Source organism: Hemitrygon akajei, chromosome 2, assembly GCF_048418815.1.
Source record: "Hemitrygon akajei chromosome 2, sHemAka1.3, whole genome shotgun sequence".
NCBI classification, from domain to species: Eukaryota; Metazoa; Chordata; class Chondrichthyes; order Myliobatiformes; family Dasyatidae; genus Hemitrygon; species Hemitrygon akajei.
Window position 1 is genome coordinate 633,288 of NC_133125.1, and position 27,604 is coordinate 660,891.

General features: G+C 42.3%; 1 protein-coding gene across 9 annotated transcripts in view; it reads left to right on the forward strand.

Moving 5' to 3' along the window:
• LOC140738529 (transmembrane protease serine 11C-like) overlaps window positions 1–27,604 on the forward strand; it is a 173,162-nt gene that overhangs the window by 81,743 nt on the left and 63,815 nt on the right. For 5 of the 9 annotated variants that reach the window (XM_073065918.1, XM_073065975.1, XM_073065984.1 and 2 more), the window contains 2 exons: window positions 9,414–9,485; window positions 10,045–10,116. The exons of 2 other annotated variants lie outside the window; for them this stretch is intronic. In XM_073065918.1, the coding sequence (XP_072922019.1) occupies window positions 9,414–9,485; window positions 10,045–10,116 (144 nt within the window). The remainder of the gene's footprint in view (window positions 1–9,413; window positions 9,486–10,044; window positions 10,117–27,604) is intronic. 2 more of the 9 variants (XM_073065927.1, XM_073065994.1) reach the window with 1 other exon arrangement.

The following is a 27,604-nucleotide window of genomic DNA, read 5'->3' on the forward strand; positions in this document are numbered from 1 at the left end:
ATGGCTACGGTCCTTCAGTGCCATCAATGGGTCAAAGGACTGTGAACAAGGCTGCCCAATCTTCCTTCTTTTCTCCAACTTGACTTACTGGACTTAGACAAAGTGAGAAACTTTGAAACAATACGGCATGAGAAAACAAAGAGCATATATAATCTCAGACACAAGGAAAATCTTTGTCACCACTCAAGAGTGGTGATCAAATACAAATAAGAGAAAATCTGCAGATGCTGGAAATCCGAGCAACACACACAAAAGGCTGAAGGAACTCAGCAGGCCAGGCAGCATCAATGGAAAAAGTACAGTTAACGTATTGGGCTGAGACCCTTTGGCAGGATTTGAGAAAAAAGTTGAGGAGTAGATTTAAAAGGTGAGGGGAGGGGGGATAGAAACACCAGGTGATAAGTGAAACCTGGAGGGGGAGGGATGAGGTAAAGAGTTAGGAAGTTGTTTGATGAAGGAGACAGAAGACCGTGAAAGAAAGGAAAAGAGAGGAGGGGCACCAGAGGGAGGTGATGGGCAGGCAAGGAGATGAGGTGAGAGAGTGAAAAGGGGATGGGAAATGGAAGATGGAATTGGGGGGCATTATTGAAAGTTTGAGAGATCAACATTCATGCCATCAGATAGAATATAAGGCGTTATTCCTCCAAACTAAGTGTGGCCTCAGACAGTGGAAGAGTCCATGGATGGACATATCAGAATGGGAATGGGAAGTGGAATTAAAATGAATGGCCACTAGGAGATCCCGCTTGTTCTGGAGGATGGAGCTTAGGTGCTCACTGAAGCAGTCTCCCAATCTACGTTGGAATTCACCGATATACAGGAGGCCACACTGGGAGCACCGAATACAGTAAATGACCCCAACAGACACACAAGTGAAGTGTCACCTCACCTGGAAGTACTGTTTAGAGCCCTGGATGGTAGTGAGGGAAGAGGTGCTTTTTGGTTTAAGATCAATTCACCAAGGGAACAATAGTCCAGCAACACACACTGGAATTGTTTGTCAATTTCAGTGACTATAATTTCAATATAGTTCTATAGACAAGAAGTACATACCTGGTTTTTCTTTTTATCCAATAAGGGCAGTTATTGTGGTAGTTAATGGGTTAATCCTATGTTATTCAGTTAACTACTCCCACATGGGAGCAATTCACATACTGTACAAGCAGTGTTTTTCAATGAAGTTTAGTTGAATCAATTCCATGCTGCTCTGCACTCTCTCTCATACCGAACACAATATCCTGGAGCCCCTTCCCAATGGTTGTAGCAAGAAGAGAGCGAGACCATTCAAGCATAGGCAGACAGCGCTGAACATCTGTTCATTTTCTGCTTTCAGTCTTGACAATTTTAATCTTGCTCAATGCTTTAATTGGCACAGAGTAATGAAGCCAAGAGCAGGTTCATCTTCCACCATCAGCATCCGCCCCCAGCAATGGCCTTACCGGCACTTTTTTGTCTAGTTTGCCAAATCCCCTAGGAGATCTCAAAAGCACCAGTTTGCTTAGTCAGTTCAAAAGTACATCCCTTAAAGAGAAAATATGGGTTGTAGACTACAGCGATATGAGTTCAGAAGAAGTATGTCTACTAGAGTATTTAGTAGGTCATCAAGCTGCAGCTCCAATTTCTTAAGATGTTCTTTGAGGAGCTGCTGCTTGGTGCACCTGGTACAGATGTGATTATCTGGGAGACTGGAGGTCTCCCAGAACTCCTACATCTCAGACAAAGAAGACGATACAGTCCCTGGAGACATTTTCACAGCACTAACTGTGCCTTAATAGACGAAGAATGAAGAATAAAGAAGAAAAGAGCAGATCCTTCTTGTAAAATGGTGGCGCGACTGGACACAGCAACCTCTCCGGGGCCAACCAAAGGTGTTTTTCTTCTTCTTTAATTGCCATTTTTTGCAATCACAGGACAATCCAGGTCTACCCCATCAGTGACCTGCTCACTGGCGGAGGAGTTGGATGGTGCAGACCGTGTTGCTCCCTCCTACAGGAAGGCATCAAAGGCATCAGAGGTGGTGCACAAAGGCGGCATGCAGTATGACTGTGGGTGATTGTCTTAGATGTTTCCCTTGCGTTAGGACCCTTGTGAACATTGATGATGTAAGATGCTGCAGGCCTGTTTCTCTTGTTTGGTGGTGCGACAGATGGCAGGGGTGCTGTGTGGCCTTGGTTGTAGTGAGGACTAGGTCTCAAGCCACGGGCTTGCGTGCTACTGCAGTCCAAGAGAGGAGACGCCAGAGGTGGGGTAGTGTGTGTCCATGCTCAGTTGTGAGCTGTCCTCTCCCATCAGTGCTCCCTCCAATGTTCGATTGGTGGAATGACAAACTGGATTGTGTGCGTGTGTTTGTTTGTGGACTGCCTGGAATTGCACTATCAATTTGTGGGACATGTCACTGAGGGACTTGCGCTATACATATATTTTTTTCTTGCATGACTGTATGTGTACTTGCTACCTTGAATGTGCTGTGTGCCTTCCACTGTATATGTAATACAACTTGGCCTAAAGGAATGCTACTTCATTTGGCAGTATTCATGTACATAATGGCTGAATGATAATTAAACTTGAATTTGAATACTTTCCTCATCCAAGCCTGATCTCACCTAAGCCTGATAAGCCAAAGCCTCCCCACTCTAACACAGGCCCACTCCAACAATGGCTGCTCTGCATGTTCTTGCCTTATTTTTATTTGCTCTTGTTAATGAATCCCATGCACTGATTGGCACAGTTCAAAATCCAAAAACTGCCACAAAGCGTTATTTTTTAATCTTCAATCACAGACCTGTGTGAAGTTGCCTCTTCATCTCATGCTCCTGTTCACTGATTGGGCACAATTCAAACTCCAAAAGCTGCCACAAAGAGCGGCTTTCACCAATGAGGGCTGAGAAAATAAATTTCACAGAACAATAATGAAGTGTTTATTAAACCAAAGTGCCACTTGTGATACAGATGATATTTTGTGTCTCTTGTACTTGTAGTCAAAACAAGCACTGCTTGCAATATTGGCTGTGATAGTCCCTGGTCTTAAGAAGTGAACCTTTATAATTTTGTATTCTATTCACCTGATAGTATTTCTGGCAGAGGAAAAGCCAAAGTTTCAAAAGGAGGCAACATTTTATCAGTGAAAGTTCACTGTGAAGATCCACTTGTGCTTTTGGTCATTTGATCCATTTACTGATAATTATTGAAAATAATACATAGGTTTTAAATTTTCTAACATTCCTCCTCAAATATTTTCTGTTGAATTATTCTTTCTAAAAATATGCAGATTCTCTAAATTTGGAACATTGCCACACAAGAGCAACATGGCTGTATATTTTGTGTGCTACTTTATTAGTGATTTTAATCACCCTCTTGGCAAAACTATTAGAACATAAAACATAGAAGAGTACAGCACAGGAGCAGGTTGTCCACCCACAATGTTACATTGATCCAGCTAAAAAGCAAATCAAAAACACCCAAATGCTAATTGCTCCTACCTACACCGTCCATATCCCTCCAGAATCAGGTTTATTATCACCAGCACGTATTGTAATTGTGAAATTTGTAAACTTATCAGCAGCAATTCAATGCAATACATAATATAGAAGAAAAAATGTAAATAAATAAGTAAATCAATTACAGTATATGTAAGCTGAATAGATTAAAAATCGTGCAAAAACAGAATATATGAGGAGTGATTGATAAGTTTGTGGCTAAGGTAGAAGGAGTCAATTTTAGAAAACCTAGCACATTTATTTTTCAACATAGTCCCCTCCTACATTTACACACAGTCCAGCAGTTGTGGAGAATATGGATCTTGGACCTCCAGTAAGTGTCTACAGATGGGTGATTGATAAATTTGATAACTCATCTCCTTTTACCTTAGGCCACAAACTTATCAATCACCCCTGCTGTGGACACTTTCTCGAGATCCAAGATCCGTATGCTCCATGACCACTGGACTAAGTGTGTAAATGTGGGTGGGGCTATGTTGAAAAAAAAATTTGTGCTAGGTTTTCTAAAATTGACTCCTTCTACTTTAGGCCACAAACTTATCAATCACCCCTCGTATATTAAAAAAGTGAGGTACTGTTCATGGGTTCAATGTTTATTCAGGAATCGGATGGCAGAGGGGAAGAAGCTGTTCCTGAATCACTGAGTGTGTGCCTTCAGACTTCTGTATCTCCTACCTGATGGTAACAGTGAGAAAAGGGCATGTCCTGGGTGCTGGGGGTCCTTAATACTGGACGCTGCCTTTCTGAGACACCACTCCTTGAAGATGTCCTGGGTACTTTGTAGGCTAGTGCCCAAGATGAAGCCAACTAAATCTACAACCCCCTGCAGCTTCTTTCGGTCCTGTGCAGTAGCACCCCACCCCCAACCCATACCAGACAGTGATGCAGCCTGTCAGAATGCTCTCCACAGTACAACTATAGAAGTTTTTGAGTTTATTTGTTGACATACCAAATCTCTTCAAACTCCTAATGAAGTATAGCCACTGTCTTGCCTGCTTTATAGCTGCATCGATATGTTGGGACCAGGTTAGGTCCTCAGAGATCTTGACACCGAGAAACTTGAAACTGCTCATCCTCTCCACCTCTGACCCCTCTATGAGGATTGGTATGTGTTCCTTCATCTTACCATTGCTGAAGTCCACAATCAGCTCTTTTGTCTTACTGACGTTGAGTGCAAGGTCGTTGCTGCAACACCACTCAACTAGCTGGTATATCTTGCTCCTGTACACCCTCTCATCTCCATCTGAGATTCTACCAACCATGGTTGTATCATCAGCATATTTATAGATGGTATCTGAGTTATGCCTAGACACACAGTCATGGGTATATCGAGAATAGAGTAGTGGGCTAAGCACACACCCCTGATGTGATCGTCAGTGAGGAGGAGATGTTATCACCAATCCACACAGATTGTGGTCTTCCAGTTAGGAAGTCAAGGATCCAATTGCAGAGGGAGGTACAGAGGCCCGGGTTCTGCAACTTATCATCAGAATAGTGGGAACGATGGTGTTAAATGCTGAGCTATATTCGATGAACCGCATCCTGACGTAGGTATTTGTGTTGTCCAGGTGGTCTAGAGCGTGTGAAGAGCCATTGAAATTACATCTGCCGTTGACCTATTGTGGCGATAGGCAAATTGCATGGGTCCAGGTCCTTGCTGAGGCAAGAGTTCAGCCCAGTCTTGACCAACCTCTCAAAGCATTTCATCACTGTCAATATGAGTGCAATAGTCATTAAGACAGCTCACATTATTCTTCTTAGGCACTGGTATAATTGTTGCTTTTTTGAAGCAAGTGGGATCTTCCGCCCGTAGCAGTGAGAAGTTGAAAATGTCCTTGAATACTCCCGCCAGCTGGTTGGCACAAGTTTTCAGAGCCTACCAAATACTCCGTCGAGGCCTTCCACCTTGCGAGGGTTCACTCTCTTTAAAGACAGCCTAAGATCAGCCTCTGAGATAGAGATCACAGGGTCACCAGGTTCAGCAGGGATCTTCACAGCTGTAGTTGTGTTCTCCCTTTCAAAGCAGGCATAAAAGGTGTTGAGTTCATCTGGTAGTGAAGCATCACTAGCATTCATGCTGTTGGGTTTTGCTTTGTAGGAAGTAATGTCTTACAAACCCTGCCAGAGTTGTCATGCATTCGATGTCACCTCCAACCTCATTCAAAATTGTCTCTTCGCCCCTGAAATAGCCCTTCACAAGTCATACCTGGTTTTCTGGTACAGACCATCTTCCATATATCCATGTGTCTATTCAAACATCTCTTAAAAGCTTCCAATACATTTATCTCTATCATCATATGAGGCAGCACATTCCAGGCATCCTTGACTCTCTGAGTAAAAATCTTACCCCTCACATCTTCTATGGATCAACATCCTCTCACCTTTAATGCATGGCATCTGGTATTAAACCTGAAGTTAATCAACCATTTACAGAACTGTTCATCATGAAATTTTGGAAGAGAAAGGTTACTGTGTTGCTATGCTAATTGTGAACATTGGATTTTCTTTGTTTGTGCTGGAAATGTAAACAAGATAAGTAGAAAAGTAACCACCATTTCCTTGCCAAGCCATGATAACTATACTCTGAGAAACAGCATCTCTTGGTTAACAAGTAAAAATATCCATTCTTATCTGAGACCAACAAATTTGGCATTTGTTATAATCTGGACTGCACCATCGAGAAAAATTGTGAAATCAATTGTAACTTTCAAAAAGGAATTAGATGAAGGAATGACAGAAGAAAATGTGCAGAGTGATGGAGAAAGGAGAGACATAAGAGATTGTGCAGATCCATTGGTAGGTGAGGCTAGAACTAGGGGACATTGCCTCAAGATTCAAGGGAGAAGATTTAGGACGGAGATGAAGAGAAACTGTTTTTCCCAGAGAGTGGTGAATCTGTGGAATTTGAGGCCTCTTCACTAAATATATTTAAAATACAGTTAGATATATTTTTACATAGTAGGGGAATTAAGGGTTATGGGGAAAAGGCAGGCAGATGGAGCTGAGTTTACAGACAGATCAGCCATGATCTTATTGAATGGTGGGGCAGACTCGATGGGTCGGATGGCCTACTCCTGTTCCTATTTCTTATGTTCTTATGTTCTTAAAAAGGAGGAAGGAGTGTCTCTAAATGAATGGAGTCATAGAGTCATAGGGAAGTACAGCACAGAAACAAGACCATCAGTCCACCTAGTTCATGCTGAACCATTTAAACTGCATACTCCTTTTGACCTACACCAGCATCACAGCTCTCCATACCCCTACCATCCATGTACCTATCCAAACTACTTCACTTAAACATTTAAATCGATCTTGCATGCACCACTTGTGCTGGCAGCTCTTTTCATACTCTCATGGCCCTCTGAGTGAAGAGCTTTTTCTTAAACTTTTCACCTTTCACTCTCAACCCATGACCTCTGGTTGTAGTCCCACCCAACCTCAGTAAAAAAAGCCTGCTTCTATTTACCCAATCTATACCTCTCATAATTTTGTACACCTCTATCAAATCTCCTCTCAATTTTCTACATTCCAAGGAATAAAACCATAAACAATTCAATCTTTCTTTATTAAATTCCATCTGCCAATTTTCAGCCCGTTTTTCCAACTGGTCCAGATTCCTCTATAAGTCTTCCTCACTGTCCACTTCACAACCCCATCTTTGTATCTGCCGCAAATTTGCTGTTTCAGTGAATCACATTATCACCCAGATGGTTGATACAGATGACAAACAACAACAGACTCAATACCAATCCCTGGGGCATGCCGCTAGTCATAGGCCTCCAGTCAGAGAGGCAACCATCTACTACCGTTCTCTGGCTTCTCCCACAAAGCCAATGTCTGATCCAGTTTACTACCTAATCTTGAATACTGAGCAAGTATTCTATTCAAGATCTTGTCAAATGCCTTAGTAAAGTCCATGAGACAACAGCCACTGCCTTGCCTTCATCAACTTTCCTGGTAACTTCCTCAAAAAAGTCTAAGATTGGTTAGACATGACCTACTACACACAAAGCCATGCTGACTATCCTTAATCAGTCCATGTCTATCCAAATACTTATACATCCAGTCCCTCAGAATACCTTCCAATAACTTTCCAACCACTGATATCAGACTCACTGGTCTATAGTTTCCTGGTTTTATCTTTAGAGATTTGCTTGAACAGTGGAAGAACATTGGCTATCCTCCAATCCTCTGGTACCTATCTTGTCACTAAGATGTTTTAAATATCTCTGCTAGGGCTACAGCAATTTCTGCACTTGCCTCCTATAGAGTATGAGAGAACACCTTGTCAGGCCTTAGGGATTTATCCATGCCTTAATTTGCCTCAGGACTCCAAATAACTCCTTCTCTGTGATCGGTATAGGGTACATGAAGTTGATGCTGCTTTGCCTCATTTCTATAGACTCTGTCATCCTGAGTAAATACACATGCAAAAAAATTATTTAAGATCTCCCCATCTCTTTTGGCTACATACATAGACTACCATTCTGATCTTTCAGAGGACCAGTTTTACTCTTAACATATCAGTAGAATCCCTTAGGATTCTCCTTTACTTCGTTTGCTAGGGCAAACTCATGCCTTCTTTTAGCCTTCCTGATTTCTTTCTTAAGAGTTCTCCTGCATTTCTTATACTTCATAAGCACCCCATCTGTTCCTACTTGCCTATACCAGCAATGCACCTCCTGTTTTACTTAACTAGGGCCTCAACATCTCTTGAAAACCAAGCTTCCCTACAACTGATATCTTCATCTTTTATTCTGACAGGGACATAAACATTTGTTCTCTCAAATTTCATTTTTGCAGGCCTCCCATTTACCATCCACACAAAATGCTGGTGGAACGCAGCAGGCCAGGCAGCATCTATGGGGAGAAGCACAGTCGACGTTTCGGGCCGAGACCCTTCGTCAGGACTAACTTCCTGATGAAGGGTTTCGGCCTGAAATGTCGACTGTGCTTCTCCCTATAGATGCTGCCTGGCCTGCTGTGTTCCACTAGCATTTTGTGTGTGTTGCTTGGATTTCCAGCAACTGCAGATTTCCTCGTGTTTCCTATTTACCATGTACACTTTTGCCAGAGAACTGCCTGTCCCAATGCAGACTTGTCTGATCCTTTCTAATACCATCACAATTGGCCTTTCTCCAATTTAGAATCTCAACACCTGGACCAGACCTATCTTTTTGCATATTTACTTTGAAACTAATGGATTTTGAAAGGCTGGTGGAAGCTTCAGATAATTTTCCATCTCTCTGATATATTTTTTTTGCATTTTCCACAAATATATCAGCTATACAAAACTCAGATGCTACAACTACCATGGAAATATCAAACATGCTTACATCAAAGGAGGAATCACAAAGTAAGATTGAAATTTTACCTCAATATTTCCAAAAGTCTAGATTTTGGTAAATAAATGGAACTTTCACAGCAGAATGCCTCAAAATAAAATAAGTTTCCATGATTATGATTCTTATTTCAACAGACTAGCTTTCAGAGAGTAGAATGAGCTTCAAAATACATTGATCATTGTAATAATTGTTCTGACTCTGACAAAAGTCATTCAGTTTGCACCCAGCAAATTCCCACAAATTGCAACAAGATATTAATGTTTTAATGACATTGATTGAGAGGTAATTAGCAAGAAGAACAAATGGAAAGTTTTTTCTCCTTTTATTCCAAACAGTGCAATAAGGACTGTTTTTTTCACACAGCCTGCAAAACCTGATAGGGATTCCTGCCATCTCCAATATCTCTCAGTACAGTACAGTATTACTACTGGATTCTTGTCATCTTCAATAGGGATTTCTGCCATCTCCAGAAGTGTATCTAAGTGAATGATTTCCAAAGGATGATGGAAGCTTCAGATAATTTTCCATCCTTCTGATATGTTTCTTTTTGCATTTTCCACAAATATATCAGCTATGCCGAACTCAAATGCTGCAACTACCACGGAGATACCCACCACGTTTACATCGAAGGAGGAATCACAAAGTAAGATTGAAATTTTACCTCAATATTTCCAAAAGTCTAGATTTTGGTAAATAAATGGAACTTGTACAGCAGAATGCCTCAAAATAAAATAAATTTCCATGATTATGATTCTTATTTCAACAGACTAGCTTTCAGAGAGTAAAATGAGCTTCAAAATACTTTGATCATTGTAATAATTGTTCTGACACTGACAAAAGTCATTCAGTTTGCACCCAGCAAGTTCCCACAAATTGCAACAAGATATTAATGTTTTAATGACATTGATTGAGAGGTAATTAGCAAGAAGAACAAATGGAAAGTTTTTTCTCCTTTTATTCCAAACAGTGCAATAAGGACTTTTTTTCACACAGCCTGCAAAACCTGATAGGGATTCCTGCCATCTCCAATATCTCTCAGTACAGTACAGTATTACTACTGGATTCTTGTCATCTTCAATAGGGATTTCTGCCATCTCCAGAAGTGTATCTAAGTGAATGGATTTCCAAAGGGTGATGGAAGTTTCAGATAATTTTCCATCCTTCTGATATGTTTCTTTTTGCATTTTCCACAAATATATCAGCTATGCCGAACTCAAATGCTGCAACTACCACGGAGATACCCACCACGTTTACATCGAAAAAGGAATCACCATGTAAGATTGAAATTTTATCTACAGTATTTCCACACACAAATAAATAGAACTTACACACCAGAATGCTTCAAAGTAAAATAAGTTCCCATAATTATATTTTTTTTATTTCAGCAGACTAGCTTTTTGAATGTAGAAGGAGCTTTAAAGTATGTTGATAAGTGTAATTAATGTTCTAACACAAAAAAGTAATTCAGTTTACACACAGTAACTTACACGTATTGCAACAAGAGATTTATAAACAATTTTTATTAACATTGATTGAGATGAATTAGCAGGAGGAAGAACTGGGAAAGTGTTTCTCCTTTTCTTCCAAACAGTGCAATAGGGACATTTACACAGCCTGCAAAACCTGATAGTGATTCCTACCACCTCCAATATCTCTCAGTACTACCACTGGTTTTTTGCCATCTCCAATATGGATTACTGTCATCTAAAATATCTCCAAATTCTCTCAGTACTACCACTGGAGCTATTGAAGAGCTTGTGCTCAAGTTCTAAATGTTGCCAAATCAGGAGAACACTCCCAGCATGATCTTTACACAACTGGTAGTACAAGAGAGAGAGACCTAGGAAGATGGTGCTGAACAGCTATTTGTTTCCCGCTCTCAGCCTTAACAACTTTAATCTTGCTTGACGTTTTAATCAACATGGACTGATGGAACCGAGCACAGGTTCATCTTCCACTATCAGGCCTTGACCCAGCATCCACCCTTAGCAAGGACTGTATCGGCACTCTTGAGAGTCTAGTTTGCCTAATCCGCCAGTAGATCACAAAAGTGTCAGTTTGTTTGGTCTGTTCAAAAATACATCCCTTAAAGGGAAATTACATGCTGTGGATTGCAGCAATCCCAATTCAGAAGAAGCATCTGGTAGTTTTGTGAGCTGCCTGTAAGATATTACTGGTGGTTACCAGCACCATCTTGCAGAGACAAAAATTGAGCCAAGGCTCAGTTCCTGATTTTCCAGGAAAGAACAATTGAAAAATCAACTTTGTTATTTATCCTAAATCTGCAGTTCAATTGAATAAGACTTCATGACGCAACACTAGAAAGATGATCATTCACTATACCTTGGTGTGGAAATCAAACTGTGTTCTATGTGATTCATTGATACAACAAGAGATCATTCATGTTTTTATTACTGTTCCTCAGGGTGATGTCCACTCTTCAAAATGACTCTTCTAGCATCACAGCAATGTTTCTCTCCTTCTGCAATGTTCAATATTTCGGGACAGTTCCATTATCTACATTATATATTTTATTTATTTAGAGATGCAGAGAGGAACAGGCCCTTCCGGCCCAACAAACCACACAGCACAGCAACCATGAGACCATAAGACAGTAGACTTGGCCCATGTGGCCCATCAAGTCTGCTCTGTCTTCCATTGTGGCTGATATATTTTCACTCTTAATTCCATTCTCCTGCCTTCTCCCCATAACAGTTGACATCCTGAATAATCAAGAAACCATCAAGATCCACTTTAAATATACCCAATGACTTGGCCTCCACACCCACCTAAGCCAATGAATTCCACAGATTCCCACCCGCTGCATAAAAGCAAAAGAGAGGGCATATAATATTGCAAAAATTAGTGGGAAGGTTGAGGTTTGGGAAGCTTTTAAAAACCATCAGAAGACAATATCAAAGGCAACTAGACTTGCTGTGTTATCTAGAAAATACTTTGCCACTCATCTGAAAGATTTCTTCAGTTCTAATCTATGGTGGGTAGTTCTCTGGTTTATAAACTCTATGAGTTATTTAAAGGTATAGCAATCACATGAGGTTCATTAAACATTGTAGAGGTAATGGAAGTTCATTAATCTTATCTTTGCACGAATGGAGGTGTGAACTGTTGTGGAGACACCTGTGTCGAGGTTTAAGGACTGCATTGTAAATACCTGTACTGGTGTTGTACCCCACCCACTCTGTTCAGGGATGGGTTTTCCAATTTGACAAAGGTGGATTCTTTAACCCCTCTTTCAAACCACCAGTCCTCCCTGTCCAAAATGTGAACATTGTCATCATCAAAGGAGTGTCCCTTGTCCTTTAGGTATAGATATACAGCCAAGTCTTGACCTGGAGTGTTAGTCCTCCTATGTGGGGCCATCCATTTGTGAAGTGGTTGTTTTGTCTTGCCCATATACAGATCTGTGCAGTTCTCATTGCATTGGATAGCATATACAATATTGCTCTGGTTATGTTTGAGTGTAGGATCCTTGGGGTGGATGAGTTTCTGTCTGAGTGTGTTTGTCGGTTTGAAAAACACAGGAGTTTGATATTTGTTGAAAATCCTCAGAGTTTCTCTGAAATTCCAGCTACATACAGGATAACTATGTTTTCTATCTGCTTTGTTCCTTACGTCTGTCTGATGGGCTGATGTCCCTGCTGGTTTTTGTTGCTGTCTTGATGAAGGCCCAGTCAGGGTAGCCACAAGTTTTCAAGGCTTCTCTCAAATACTTGCACTCCTTGTCTTTAGCTGTAATGTTGGTAGACACTTTCTCAGCGTGGTGATGTAGTGCTCTGACAACCCTCAACTTATGTTCTAATGGGAGATGAGAGTCAAACTGTAGGTACTGATCTGTGTGGGTTGGTTTCCTGTAAAAGTCAATATTTAGATGTCCCGGCTCAATGGACTGGATGGTCTACTCCTGCTCCTATTTCTTATGTTCTTATCAGAACCTGATGGTTGAGGGGTAGTAACTGTTTTTGAACCTGATGGTGCAGGTCCTGAGGCACCTGGACCTTCTACCTGATGGCAGCAGCAAGAAAAGAGCATGGCCTGGGTGGTGAGGATCTTCGATGATGGATGCTGCTTTTCTATGGCAATGTTTCATGTAGATGTGCTCAATGGTTGGGAGCGTTTTACCTGTGATGTACTGGGCTGAATCCATTACCTTTTGTCGGATTTTCCGCTCAAAGGCATTGGTGTTCCCATAGCAGGCTGAAATGCAGCCAGTCTGCACACTTTCCACCACACATTTACAAACGTTTGTATATAAGTTTGCCTAGGTTTTTAATAACATGTGAATCTCCGCAGACTCCTGAGGAAGTAGAGGCGCTGTTATGTTTTCTTTGCAATAATATTTATATGATGGGTCCAGGACAGTTCTTCTGAAATGGTGACAGCCAGGAATTCAAAGATATTGACCTTCTCCACCTCTGATCCCCTAGTGATTACCGGCTCATGAACCTCTGGTTTCCCTCTCCTGAAATCTACAATCAGTTCCTTGGTCTTATGGACATTGAGTGAGAGGTTATTGTTATTACACCACTCAGCCAAGTTTTCAATCTCCCTCCTGCATGCTGATTCATCACCACCTTTGATGCAGCCCACAACAGTGATGTCATCAGCAAACTTGTATATGGTGTTGGAGCTCTACTGAGCCACACATTCATAGGTGTAAAGTGAGTAGAACAAAGGTGTGCAAGTACACATCCCTTTGGTGCTCCTGTGTTGAGGGAGATTGTGGAGGAGATGTTTTTGCCAATCCGAACTGACTGGCGTCTACGTGAGGAAATCCAGGATACATTCGTATAAGAAGGTATTGAGGTCCAGATCTTTAAGTTTACTGATTAATCTTGAGGGGTTGATACTGTTAAATGTTGAGCTGTAATCGATAAAAGGCATCCTGATGTATGCAACTTTGTTGTTCCAGAGTTGCGTGAAGCCTACAAGATAGCGTCAGCTGTAGGTTTGTTGCTTTGGTAGGCGAATTGGAGTGGATCCAAATTGATACTCAGACAGGAGCTGATAGGCTTCAACACCAACCTCTCAGAACGCTTCATCACTGTGGATTCACTGCGGCAGCTGGATCTCTGGCACTGAGTCTGGTTCTGCAGTGCAGAAGGGAGGGTGGAAGAAGAGGAGAACAGTAGTGATAGGGGACTCAATAGTTAGAGGTACAGACAGGAGGTTCTGTGATCGTGACAGAGACTCCCGGGTGGTTTGTTGCCTCCTGGGTGCCAGGGTCAGGGATGTCCCTGATCGCATGCACAGCATTCTGAAGTGGGAGGGTGAGCAGCCAGATGTCATGGTACACATCGGTACCAATGACATAGGTAGAAAGAGTGAGGAGGTCCTGAAGAATGAGTATAGAGAGCTTGGTAGGAAGTTAGAAAGCAGGACCTTGAGGGTAGTAATCTCAGGATTGCTACCTGTGCCACGTGTCAGTGAGGGTAAGTGTAGGATGCTCTAGAGAATGAACACATGGATGAGGAACTGGTGTGGGGGCAGGGTTTGAGATTTTTGGATCACTGGGACATCTTCTGGGGCAGGTGGGACCTGTACAAGAGAGACGGGCTACACCTGAACTACAGAGGAAGCAATATCCTTGCAGGCAGGTTTGCTAGTGCTATTAGGGAGGGTTTAAACTAGATTTGCAGGGGGATGGGAACAAGGGTGCCAGAGCAGATAGTGGAGCAGGGGTGAAAATAAATTATGTTAAAAGTTCATATAAAGTCAGAAATAGAAGGGTTATGTGTGGTGGTAATAATCTTCTGAGGTGTGTCTATTTCAATACAACGAGTATTGAGGGGGAAGGCAGACGAGCTGAGGGTGTGGATTGACATGTGGAATAATGACATTATAGCCATTAGTGAAACTTGGCTACAGGAGGGGCAGGACTGACAGCTTAATGTTCCAGGGTTCTGATGTTTCAGACGTGATAGAGGCAGAGGGATGAAGGGTGGGGGGGGGGTGGGTGGCATTGCTAGTCAGGGAAAATGTTACAGCAGTGCTCAGGCAGGACAGATTAGAGGGCTTGTCTACCGAGGCCATATGGGTGGAGCTGAGAAATAGGAAAGGTATGACCACATTAATGGGGTTGTATTATAGACCACCCAATAGTCAGCGAGAATTGGAGGAGCAAATCTGCAGAGAGATAGCAGACAACTGCAGGAAACATAAAGTTGTTATAGTAGGGGATTTTAATTTTCCACATATTGATTGGGACTCCCATACTGTTAAAGGTCTAGACAGGTTAGAGTTTGTAAAATGTGTTCAAGAAAGTTTTCTAAATCAATATATAGAGGTACCAACTAGAGAGGATGCAATATTAGATCTCCTATTACGAAATGAGTTAGGAAAAGTGATGGAAGTGTGTGTAGGGTAACACTTTGGGTCTAGTGATCATAACGCCATTAGTTTCAACTTGGTCATGGATAAAGATAGATCTGGTCCTCGGGTTGAGGTACTAAACTGGAAAAAGGCCAGATTTGAAGAAATGAGAAAGGATCTAAAAAGGGTGGATTGGGATAGGTTGTTCTCTGGCAAGGATGTGATTGGTAAGTGGGAGGCCTTCGAAGCAGAAATTTTGAGAATGCAGAGTTTGTATGTTTCTGTCAGGATTAAAGGCAAAGTGAATAAGAATAAGGAACTTTGGTTTTCGAAGGATATTGGAACTCTGATAAAGAAGAGAGAGATGTATGACATGCATAGGCAACAGGGAGCAAAAAAGGTGTTTGAGGAGCATAAAAAGTGCAAGAAAATACTTAAGAAAGAAATCAGGAGGACTAAAAAACAGACATGAGGTTGCTTTGGCAGTCAAGGTGAAGGATAATCCAAAGAGCTTCTACAGGTATATTAAGAGCAAAAGGATAGTAAGGGATAAAATTGGTCCTTTTGAAGATCAGAGTAGTCGGCTATGTATGGGCCCAAAAGAAATGGGGGAGATCTTAAATGGTTTTTTTGCATCTGTATTTACTAAGAAAACTGGCAAGGAGTCTATGAAAATAAGGCAAACAAGTAGTGAGATCATGGAACCTATACAGATTAAAGAGGAGGAGATGCTTGCTGTCTTGAGGCAAATCAGAGTAGATAAATCCCCAGGACCTGACAGAGTATTCCCTCGGACCTTGAAGGAGACTAGTGTTGAAATTGCAGGGTTCCTGGTAGATATATTTAAAATGTCAGTATCCACAGGTGAGGTGCCGGAGGATTGGAGGACAGCTCATGTTGTTCCGTTGTTTAAAAAAGGCTCTAAAAGTAATCCAGGAAATTATAGGCCAGTAAGTTTGAAGTCAGTAGTAGGTAAATTATTGGGAAGAATTCTAAGAGATAGGATCTACAAGTATTTGGATAGACAGGGACTTATTAAGGAGAGTTAACATGGCTTTGTGCGTGGTAGGTCATGTTTAACCAATCTATTAGAGTTTTTCAAGGAGATTACCAGGAAAGTGGATGAAGGGAAGGCAGTGGATGTTGCCTACATGGACTTCAGTAAGGCCTTTTACAAGATCCCGCATGGTAGGTTAGTTAGAAAGATTCAACCGCTAGGTATACATGGTGAGGTAGTAAATTGGATTAGACATTGGCTCAATGGGAGAAGCCAGAGAGTGGTAGTGGAGGATTGCTTCTCTGAGTGGTGGCCTGTGACTAGTGGTATGCCACAGGGATCAGTGCTGGGTCCATTGTTATTTGTCATCTATGTCAATGATCTGAATGATAATGTGGTAAATTGGATCAGCAAATTTGCTGCTGATACAAAGATTGGAGGTGTAGTGGAGAGTGAGGAAGGTTTTCAAAGCTTGCAGAGGGATTTGGGGCAGCTGGAAAAATGGGCTGAAAATGGCAGATGGAGTTTAATGCAGACAAGTGTGAGATATTGCACTTTGGAAGGACAAACCAAGGTAGAACATACAAGGTAAATGGTAGGACACTGAGGAGTGCAGTAGAACAGAGGGATCTGGGAATACAGATACGTAATTCCCTAAAAGTGGTGTCACAGGTAAACAGGGTCATAAAGAGAGCTTTTGGTACATTGGCCTTTATAAATCAAAGTATTGAGTATAAGAGTTGGAATGTTATGGTGAGGTTGTATAAGACATTGGTGAGGCCGAATTTGGATTATTGTGTGCAGTTTTGGTCACCTAATTACAGGAAGGATATTAATAAGGTTGAAAGAGTGCAGAGAAGGTTTACAAGGATGTTGCCGGGACTTGAGAAACTGAGTTACAGAGAAAGGTTGAATAGGTTAGGACTTTATTCCCTGGAGCGTAGAAGAATGAGGGGAGACTTGATAGAGGTGTATAAAATTATGATGGGTATAGATAGAGTGAATGCAAGCAGGCTTTTTCCGCTGAGGCTAGGGGAGAAAAAAAAACAGAGGACATGGGTTAAGGGTGAAAAGGGAAAAGTTTAAAGGGAACATTAGGGGGACCTTCTTCACACAGAGAGTAGTGGGAGTGTGGAATGAGCTGCCAGTTGAAGTAGTGAATGCAGGCTCACTTTTAACATCTAAGAAAAACTTGGACGGGTACATGGATGAGAGGGGTATGGAGGGATATGGTCTAGGTGTAGATCAGTGGGACCAGGCAGAAAAATAGTTTGGCACAGCCAAGAAGGGCCAAAAGGCCTGTTTCTGTGCTGTAATGTTCTATGGTTCTATGTAAGTGCCACTGGGTGATAGTTATTTAGACAGGTTACCACACTCTTCTTGGGCACTGGTTGCTTGAAGTAGGTGGGTACCACACACTGCTGGAGGAAGAGGTTGAAGATGACCAAAAGATCATTGGGTGACATGGGAATGTGGATGGTTCCTCCCTGTTCTGATGTTCAAAGCGAGCATAGAAGGCATTGAGCTCATCTGGAAGTGAAGCTCTGCTGTCCTCTATGTCATAAGATTTAGCTTTGTAGGAGGTTTTGGCATTCAAACCCTGCCACAGCTGTCGAGCATCCCTCCCTCATTGATTCTTGTCTAGTCCAGAATCTCTGTTTTGCCGAGAGATGGCTTTCCAGAGATCCTACCTGCTCCTCTTGTAGCATTCTTGATCTCAAGATTTGAATGTCACTGATCTGGCTCTCAGCAGTTTCCAGATTTCATTGTTCATCCAGGGCTTCTGACTGGGGAAAACCCTGAATGATTTCGTAGGGACACGTTTCTCCACAGCTGTTTTAATAAAGTCTGTAATGACCCTGGTGTTGTCATTTGGTTGAGTGAACTTGGCCTTTTCTCCTTGAAGCGATGGAGGATCAGAGGTGACCTGATAGAGGTGTATAAAATGATGAGAGGAATTGATTGTGTGGATAGTCAGAGGTTTTTTCCCAGGGCTGAAATGGCTAACATGAGAGGGAACTGGTTTGGAACTAGGTACTAAGTGCTTGGAACTAGGTACAGAGGAGATGGCAGGGGTAAGTTTTTTTTTGTGAAGAGAGTGATGAGTGCATGGAATGGGCTGCCAGCAATGGTGGTGGAGGTGGATACAATAGGGTTTTTTAAGAGACTCCAGGATAGGTACATGGATCTTAGAAAAATAGAGGGCTATGGGTAAGCCTAGTAATTTCTATGGTAGGGACATGTTTGGCACAACTTTGTGGGCCGAAGGGCCTGTATTGTGCCATAGGTTTTCTTTGTTCTATTTAGGTCCTCAGATGAGTTCCTGACACCACCTAGTCCACTGACTCAGGGCAATCCTGTAACCTTTCCTCTGCCTTCTGCATCCACCTCTTGGTTGTCTTGATTGCTGGAGCCTTGCTCTTTAAGCTCTGTCTGTATGCATGTAGCAGGAGTACAGCCAAACGCTTTTACAGCATTTGTAAAAGGCTTTGCTAAAGTCCATATAGACAATGTCCACTGCATCCTCATCTATTCTCTTCCAAAAACTCTGAGTTTTGTTAAATATTTCTCAAACGAGACTATGCTGACTATCCCTAACCTGACTTTAGCAAAAAGCATGATCTCCCAGTGGCCACCCATTTCAATTTGACTTCCCACTCCCATTTTGACATGTATGTCCATGGCCTCCTCTACTGCCATGATGAAGCCACACTCAGGCCAGAGAAGCAACACCTCATATTATACTTAGGTGGCCTCCTTCCTGATGGCATGAACATCAATTTCTCTAACTTCTGATAATTTCGCTTCCCTCCTCCTTCTCTCTTTTTCTATTACCCATTCTGGTTCCCCTCTTGCCCCTTCTATTCTCAACTGCCTATCTCCCCCCTTTGGTTCCCTTCCTCCTTTCATGTTCCACTGTCCTCTCCAATGAGATTCTTTTTTCTTCAGCCCTTTAACACTTCCACCTATCCCCTCCAACCTTATTATTTTATCTCCTTCTCACACCTGCCCACCTTCCACCTCATCTGAATTCACCTATCACCTGCTAGCTTGTACTCCTGTAAAAGATTTTGCATGTCCCTGATGTTTCTAGCATATGACATGGACAGTTTTTTTTACAACTCTATTGGGTCCAACGAGTATTTATGTAGGACTTCCAGCTGAATGAATGATGGCAGGAGAACCATGCCAAGTTATCTCTAAAAGATGAGGCCCTGAATGGTCAGTTTTTCTTGTATCACAGGTCAATCAAACATCTCCTAGGCAAAATCTTGAGGCTGCTCCAGGGTCAACTTCACTGTACAAGTTGAGGAGACTAAGAACTGCCTAATGTTTTTATACCTACAATCTTAAGAGGACCAACCTCCTCACTAAAATCATTCAGCGATACAAGCCCTCCTTAATGATAATTTCCTGCTGCAATAGCAATTGCTGTAGATGCCTTAAGATAAAGGGTTGGGTGTGACTGGTAGTGGAGAACAGAGGAAGGGAAAATTCCCCTCATTCATTGTAGCGATGTCAAATGTAGATTCTAAATGAAAATATATATTATTAAACAATAAAGAGCGAAAACATGGTAACACTCAGCAAGTCAGGCACTACCTGTGCAAAGAGAAACAAAAGTAAAGTTTCCAATTTGTAGGCTTCAAATTTTTTTTCCAGATTTTCAGCAAGTGCAAAGTCTTGATTTTGCTTCATACCATGACCATATGATATAGGAGCAAAATGAAGCTATTTGGCCCACTGAGTCTGCTCCACCACTTCATTATAGCTGATCCATTTTCCCTCTCAGCCCCAATCTCCTGCCCTTTCTATGTATCCCTTCATGGCTTGACTAATCAAGAATCTATCAACTTCTGCCTTAAATATACCCAATAACTTAGCCTCCACAAGCAGCTGTGGAATGAATTCCACAGATTCACCACGCTGTGACTAAAGAAATTCCTCCACATCTCTGTTCTAGATGGATGCCAACCCCCCCCCCCCCCCCACCATTCTGAGATTCTGAGGCTTTGTCCTCTGGTCTTAGATACCCCTACCATAGGAAACAGCCTCTCCACATCCACTCTATAAATGCCTTTCAACATTTGATAGGTTTCAATTAGGTCACCCCTCATTCTTCTGAATTCCAGTGAGTAGAGGCCTAGAGCCATCAAATGCTCATCATATGACAAGCCTTTTGATCCTAGAATCATTTTTGTAAACCTCCTTTGAACCCTTTCCAATGTCAACATGTCCGTCCTCAGATAAGGAGCCCAAAACTGCTCATAATACTCCAAGTGAAGCTTCACGAGTGCTTTATAAAGCCTCAACATTACATCCTTGCCTTTATATTCTAGTCCTCTCAAAATGAAAGCTAACATCGCATTTGCCTTCCTCACCACTGGCTCAACCTGCAAATTAACCTCCAGGGAATCCTGCACAAGGACTCCCATACATTTGCACCTCAGATTTTTGAATTTTCTCTTCATTTAGAAAATAGTCTACCCTTTTATTTCTTCTACCAAATAGGTTAGGTAGGACTACAATCAGAGGCCATGGCCTAAGGGTGAAAGGTGAAAAGTTTAAGGGGAACATGAGGGGAAACTTCTTCACTCAGAGGGTTGTGGAAGTGTGGAATGAGCTGCCAGCACAAGTGGTCCATGCAAGCTTGATTTCAATGCTTAAAAGAAGTTTGAATAAGTACATGGATAGTAGGGATATGGAGGGAATGGTCCAGGTACAGGTTTAAATGGTATTGACATCGACTAGATGCGTTGAAGTGCAGTACTTTTCTATGACTCTATGATCAAGGTGCATGGATATATATTTACTGATACTATATTCCATCTGACACTTTGCCCATTATCCTAATATGTCTAAGTTATTCTGTAGCCTCTCAACATCCACATAACTACCTGCCCCTCTACCTATCTTGACATTGTCCACAAAATTGGACCATCTAAGTCATTGACATATAATGTAAAAAGAATCGATCCCAACACAGACTCCTGTGGAGCACGATTAGTCACCGGCAACCAACCAGAAAAGGCTCCTTTTATTCCAACTCTTTACTTCCTGCCAATCAGCCAGCGCTTTATCCATGCTGGTATATTTCCTATAATACCATGTGCTCATAGCTTGTTAAGCAGGCTCATGTGTGGCATCTTGTCAAAGACCTCCTGAACACACAAGAACCACTGATTCTCCTTTGTCTATCCTGCTTGTTATTTCTTCAAAGAATTCCAACAGATTTGTCAGGCAAGATTTTCCTTTAAGGAAACCACGTTTACGATGGCCTATTTTACCAGGTGTCTTCAAGTATCCTGAAACCACATCCTTAACAATCGACTCCAACAACTTCACAGCCACTGAGGTCAGACTAACTGGCCTATAATTTCCCTATTTCTGCCTCTCTCCCTTCTTGAAGAGTGGTGTGACATTTGCAATTTTCCAGTCCTATGAAACCATGCCACAATCAATTGATTCTTGAAAGATCATCTCTTCAGCAATCTTATCTACCTTCAGACCTTTCAGTTTCCCAAGCACCTTCTCCCTAATAATGGAAATTCCTCTCAATAATCTCGCCTGACACTCAACCATCCAGCATACTGCAAGCATCTTCCACAGTGAATACTGATGCAAAATACTTATTTAGTCATCTGCCATTTCATTGTTCCCCCATTACTATCATTCCAGAATCATTTTCCAGCAGTCTGATATCTACTCTCACCTCTCTTTTACACTTGATGTATCAGAAAAAACTTTTGCTATTCTTTTTAATATTATTGACTAGCTTACCTTCGTATTCTATCTTTTATTCTGTTTCACTGTTTTAATTGCCTTCTATGGTTTTTAAAAGCTTTCCAGTCCTCTAACTTCCCATTAATTCCTGCTCTACTATATGCCCTCTCTTTAGCTTTAATGTTAGCCTTGACTTCTCTTGTCAGCTAAGGTTGTATCATCCTGCCTTTAGAATACATTTTCTTCTTTGGGATGTGTGTATCCTGCACCTTCTGAGTTGCTCCCAGAACTTCCAGCCATTGCTGCTATACCGTCGTCCTTGGCAGTGTTCTTTTCCAAGTAATTCTGTCCAGCTCCTCTCTCATGCCTCTGTACTTTCCTTTACTCCACTATAATACATCTGACTTTAGTTTCTACTTCTCAAATTGCATGGTGAATTCGATCATACTATGATCACTGACCTCTCAGGGTTCCTTTACCTTAAGTTCTCTATACAATTCTGGTTCATTGCACAACACCCGATCCAGAATAGCTGATTCCCTCATAGACTCAACCATAAGATGCACTAAAAAGGCATCTTGTAAGCATTAAGGAAATTAATTCTCTTGGGATCCAGCACCAATCTTATGTTCCCAATCTACCTGCATATTGAAATCTCCCATGACTATCATGCCACTGCTCTTTTGACATACATTTTCTATCTCTCATTGTAATTTGTAGTCCACATCCTTACTACTGTTTAGTGGTTTGCATATAACTCCCCAAAGCGTCTTTTTACCCTTGCAGTTCCTTAGCTCTATCCATAACGATTCAACACCTTCCGACCCTATGTCACCTCTTTCTAATGATTTGTTTTCAATTTTTACCAATAAAGCCATGACACCCCCTCTGCCTACCTGCCTGGCTTTTTGATACAATGTGTATCCTTGAATGTTAAGCTCTCAGCTATAATTTTCTTTCACCCACAATTCAGTGATGCTCACAACCTCATACACACCAAACTGTAACTATGCTAGAAGTTCAGCTACCTTATTCCACACACTGCACGTATTCAAATATCACACCTTCAGTCCTGAATTCACCCTTTTCAATTTTGTCCACCTTTTACATTGCAACTCATCCTGTTGTCTGCAATTTTGCCCGATCATCAGCCTCTTCTTGCTAGGAGTCTCACTACACATTGCCTCTGTTTGTAAACCAACTACCTCACCACTGTCACTCCAGTTCCCAGCCCCCTACCAAATTAGTTTAAACCCTTCAAAATAAACTCTCACAAGCCTGCCCGCAGGTGTACCCTATCCCTTTTTTAACACGTTGTTCCTTCCCCAGAAGAAATCCAAACGATCCATAGATCTGAACCACTGTCCCCTGCACCATGCAATCACCTGCCAAATCATCCTATTCTTACCCTCACTGGTGTATGGCACAGGCAGCAATCCAGAGATTACTATCTAGGAGGTCCTGTTTTTCAACTTCTACCTAGCTTCCTAAAATCTCTATTCAGGACCTCCTCACCCTGTCTACCTATGCCATTGGTGTCAATAGATAGATAGATAGATAGATAGATAGATAGATAGATACTTTATTCATCCCCATGGGGAAATTCAACTTTTTTTTTCCAATGTCCCATACACTTGCTGTAGCAAAACTAATTACATACAATACTTAACTCAGTAAAAAAAAAAATATATGATATGCATCTAAATCACCGTCTCAAAAAGCATTAATAGCTTTTAAAAAGTTCTTAAGTCCTGGAGGTAGAATTGTAAAGCCTAATGGCATTGGGGAGTATTGACCTCTTCATCCTGTCTGAGGAGCATTGCATTGATAGTAACCTGTCACTGAAACTGCTTCTCTGTCTCTGGATGGTGCTATGTAGAGGATGTTCAGAGTTATCCATAATTGACCGTAGCCTACTCAGCGCCCTTCGCTCAGCTACCGATGTTAAACTCTCCAGTCCTTTGCCCACGACAGAGCCCGCCTTCCTTACCAGCTTATTAAGACGTGAGGCGTCCCTCTTCTTAATGCTTCCTCCCCAACACGCCACCACAAAGAAGAGGGCGCTCTCCACAACTGACCTATAGAACATCTTCAGCATCTCACTACAGACATTGAATGATGCCAACCTTCTTAGGAAGTACATTCGACTCTGTGCCTTCCTGCACAAGGCATCTGTGTTGGCAGTCCAGTCAAGCTTCTCGTCTAACTGTACTCCCAGATACTTGTAGGTCTTAACCTGCTCCACACGTTCTCCATTAATGATCACTGGCTCCATATGAGGCCTAGACCTCCTAAAGTCCACCACCATCTCCTTGGTCTTGGTGATATTGAGACGCAGGTAGTTTGAGTTGCACCATATCACAAAGTCCTGTATCAGTTTCCTATACTCCTCCTCCTGTCCATTCCTGACACACCCTACTATGGCCGTGTCATCAGCGAACTTCTGCACATGGCAGGACTCTGAGTCATATTGGAAGTCTGATGTGTACAGGGTGAACAGGACCGGAGAGAGTACGGTTCCCTGCGGCGCCCCTATGCTGCTGACCACCGTGTCAGACCTACAGTCTCCCAACCGCACATACTGAGGTCTATCTGTCAAGTAGTCCACTATCCAATCCACCATGTGAGAGTCTACTCCCATCTCCGTTAGTTTGTGCCTTAAGATCTTGGGCTGGATGGTGTTAAAGGCACTAGAGAAGTCAAGGAATGTAATCCTCACAGCACAACTGACCCCCTCTAGGTGAGAGAGTGATTTGTGCAGCAAATACGTGATAGCATCCTCCACTCCCACCTTCTCCTTATATGCAAACTGAAGAGGATCCTGGGCGTGCCTGGTTTGTGGCCTCAGATTCTGTATTATCAGCCGCTCCATGGTCTTCATCACGTGCGACGTCAAGACAACAGGTCTGAAGTCATTCAACTCCTTTGGTTGTGGTTTCTTCGGTACCGGGACAATACAGGATGTCTTCCACTGTCTGGGTACTCTTCTCTGCTCCAGGCTCATGTTAAAGATACGCTGTAGTGGTTCTCCCAGCTCAGTCGCACAGGCCCTCAGTAATCGTGGGGAAACTCCATCCGGTCCAGCCGCCTTGCTGGTACAGATCTTCCTCAGTTGACCTACCACCTGTGCAGCCGTAATCCTGGGCGTGTACCAGAACTTCTGACTGCTCTCCTTCATCCTTGAGAACTCAGTCTGAGACATCGCTGACTCTGGCACCAGGGAGACAACATACCATCCAGGTGTCTCTATTGCACCCACAGAATCTCATCTCTGTTCTTCTGACTATGGAAACTCCTATCAACACAACAGCCCTCTTCACCTCTTGTGGTCTGCTTCAAGTAGGAATTTAGTGCCTATTAGGTAGCAGCTGAAACATTCACAAGCACACACAAAAGTCTGCGTCTCCTTTTTGATTTGAGCATAATGCTGTTCAGTAGGAGTCAGTGTTCCTGCTGCATATGCCACCAGTTTCCATACACTACTGAAGTACTGCATGAGCACTTCCCATTGGTCAAAGGAAGAGGCATCTGCTGAAACCTTGGTTGCTTTGATTACATCAAAGAATGCCAGTGTTGGCAGAGAGATAAGTTCTGCTTTAAGTGATGAGAATGACTTCTCCTGTGGTGCATTCCAGGTCCAAATGTTTCTCTGAGAGAGGGGGTTATGTAGTGGCTTGGTTTTCTCTGCCAGATCTATGCCAAGGAAACTGCAGATCTCTGATACATTTGTAGGTAATGTTCTGAACTCCTCCCAGTTTGTCTGAATCTGTTTGCACTCCCTCTGTGGACAGTTGGTGATATAAAAACTTCACCTCCACCTTTGCAAGTTCGCATTTCTTTTTGTTCAGGAAGAGTCCAGCCTGTTTCAGTTTCTCCAAGGCAGCTTCCATTCTTTTGTCATGTTCCTCACTTGCACCTCTGAAGATGAGAATATCGTCCATGAGCCAAACTATTACTTCCAGTCCCTCCAAAATTTGGTACATTCTCATCTAGAAAATTTCAGGGGTTGATGAGATGTCAAAAGGAAGTCTCTTGAAGGCATAGCATCTATATGGTGTGATAAAGGTTGTAAGCTTCTATGACTCAGGAGCTAAACAGATCATCCAGAACCCTGAGTTTGCATCGTGTTTGGTGAACTTTGCTCCACCCAGCCTAGCAAATGTGTGCTCAACAAAGGGTAGAATTAACTTCTCCCGCCTTACTGCATTGTTCACTTTGGTTAGGTTAACACAGATCCTCACTGTGCCATCTGGCTTGGGAACATTCTGTAGGTTTCAAAGAGATATCCACACATTCTTCTAAAATCCAGTAAGTACAGGCACAAAGCTGCCAAATGTTCCTCATAGGTTAACCACTTCTTTCCCACAATCATCCTTGTGAACCTCCTCTGGTCTCTCTCCAATGACAACACATCCTTTCTGTGATAAGGAGCCCAAAACTGTGGACAATACTCCAAGTGCAACCTGACTAGTGTCTCATAAAAGCTCTGCATTATCTCCTTTCATTTATATTCTCTTCTTGAAATAAATGCCAACATTGCATCAGCCATTTTTACCACAGACTTAACCTGTGTATTAACCTTCTGGGAGTCTTGCATGAGGACTCCTAAGACCCACTGTACCTCTGATGTTTGAATTTTTCCCCATTTAGATTACAGTCAGTGCTATTGTTCCTTTTACCAAAATGCATTATCATATATTTCCCAACACCATATTCCATTTGTCCCTATTTTGCCCATTCTTCCAATTTATTTAAGTCCACAGCATTACCTACCCCTCCACCTATCTTCATATCATCCACAAACTTTGCCACAAAGCCATCAATTCCAATTCCCTGGGAGGTAGACTGTGACAATCCATCTTTTAGAGTCATGGGGTCACATAACACAATGGCCCAGCACAGGCCCTGCAGCCCATCTAGCTTAGTCACATCGACCTGCACCCAGACCATCGCCCTCCATAATCCTTCCCATACATGTACCTATCCAAATTTTCCTTAAATGTTGAAATTGACCTGCATCCATCACCTGCGTTGGCAAATTGTTCCACACTCACAGCAACCTCTGAATTTAAAAATCCCCCTCATGTTCCTACTAAACATTTCACATTTCACCCTTGCTCCCTGTGTGGATGACAGTGGGGTCTGTAGGAAGGATGAGCAACCTAACTGTGGCACTGTAGTTCAGGGAGCTATTCAAGAGGGGGAGAGAAGAGAAATGTAGTGGTAATTGAGGATAGTGCAGTCAGGGGAATAGACAGAGTTCTCTGTCGTGAGGACAGCACATCCTGAAGCCTGTGTTAACTGCCTGGTGCCTTGGTTTGGGACATCTTATCTGACCTGCAGAGGAACATGCAGTGGGAGGGGAAAGATCCAGTTGTTGTGGACCATGTAGGTGCCAACAACATAGGTAGAATGAGGAAAGAGGTTCTGCTGAGGGAATTTGAGCAGCTAGGGACTAAATTAAAGAGCAGAACCAAACAGGTAGTAATCACATGCAAATTGGCAATAAGGTCAAGAAGATTAGAGAGTCAAATGTGTGGCTCAAGGATTGGTGTGGAAGAAGTGGGTTTGGATTCATGGGAAATTGACACCAGTATTAGGGAAGCAGGGAGCTGTAGCAAAGGGATGGGTTCCACCTGAACCATGATGGGACCTGGATTCTAGCGAATTGCATAACTAGGGCAGTGGATAGGGCTTTAAATTAAATAGTA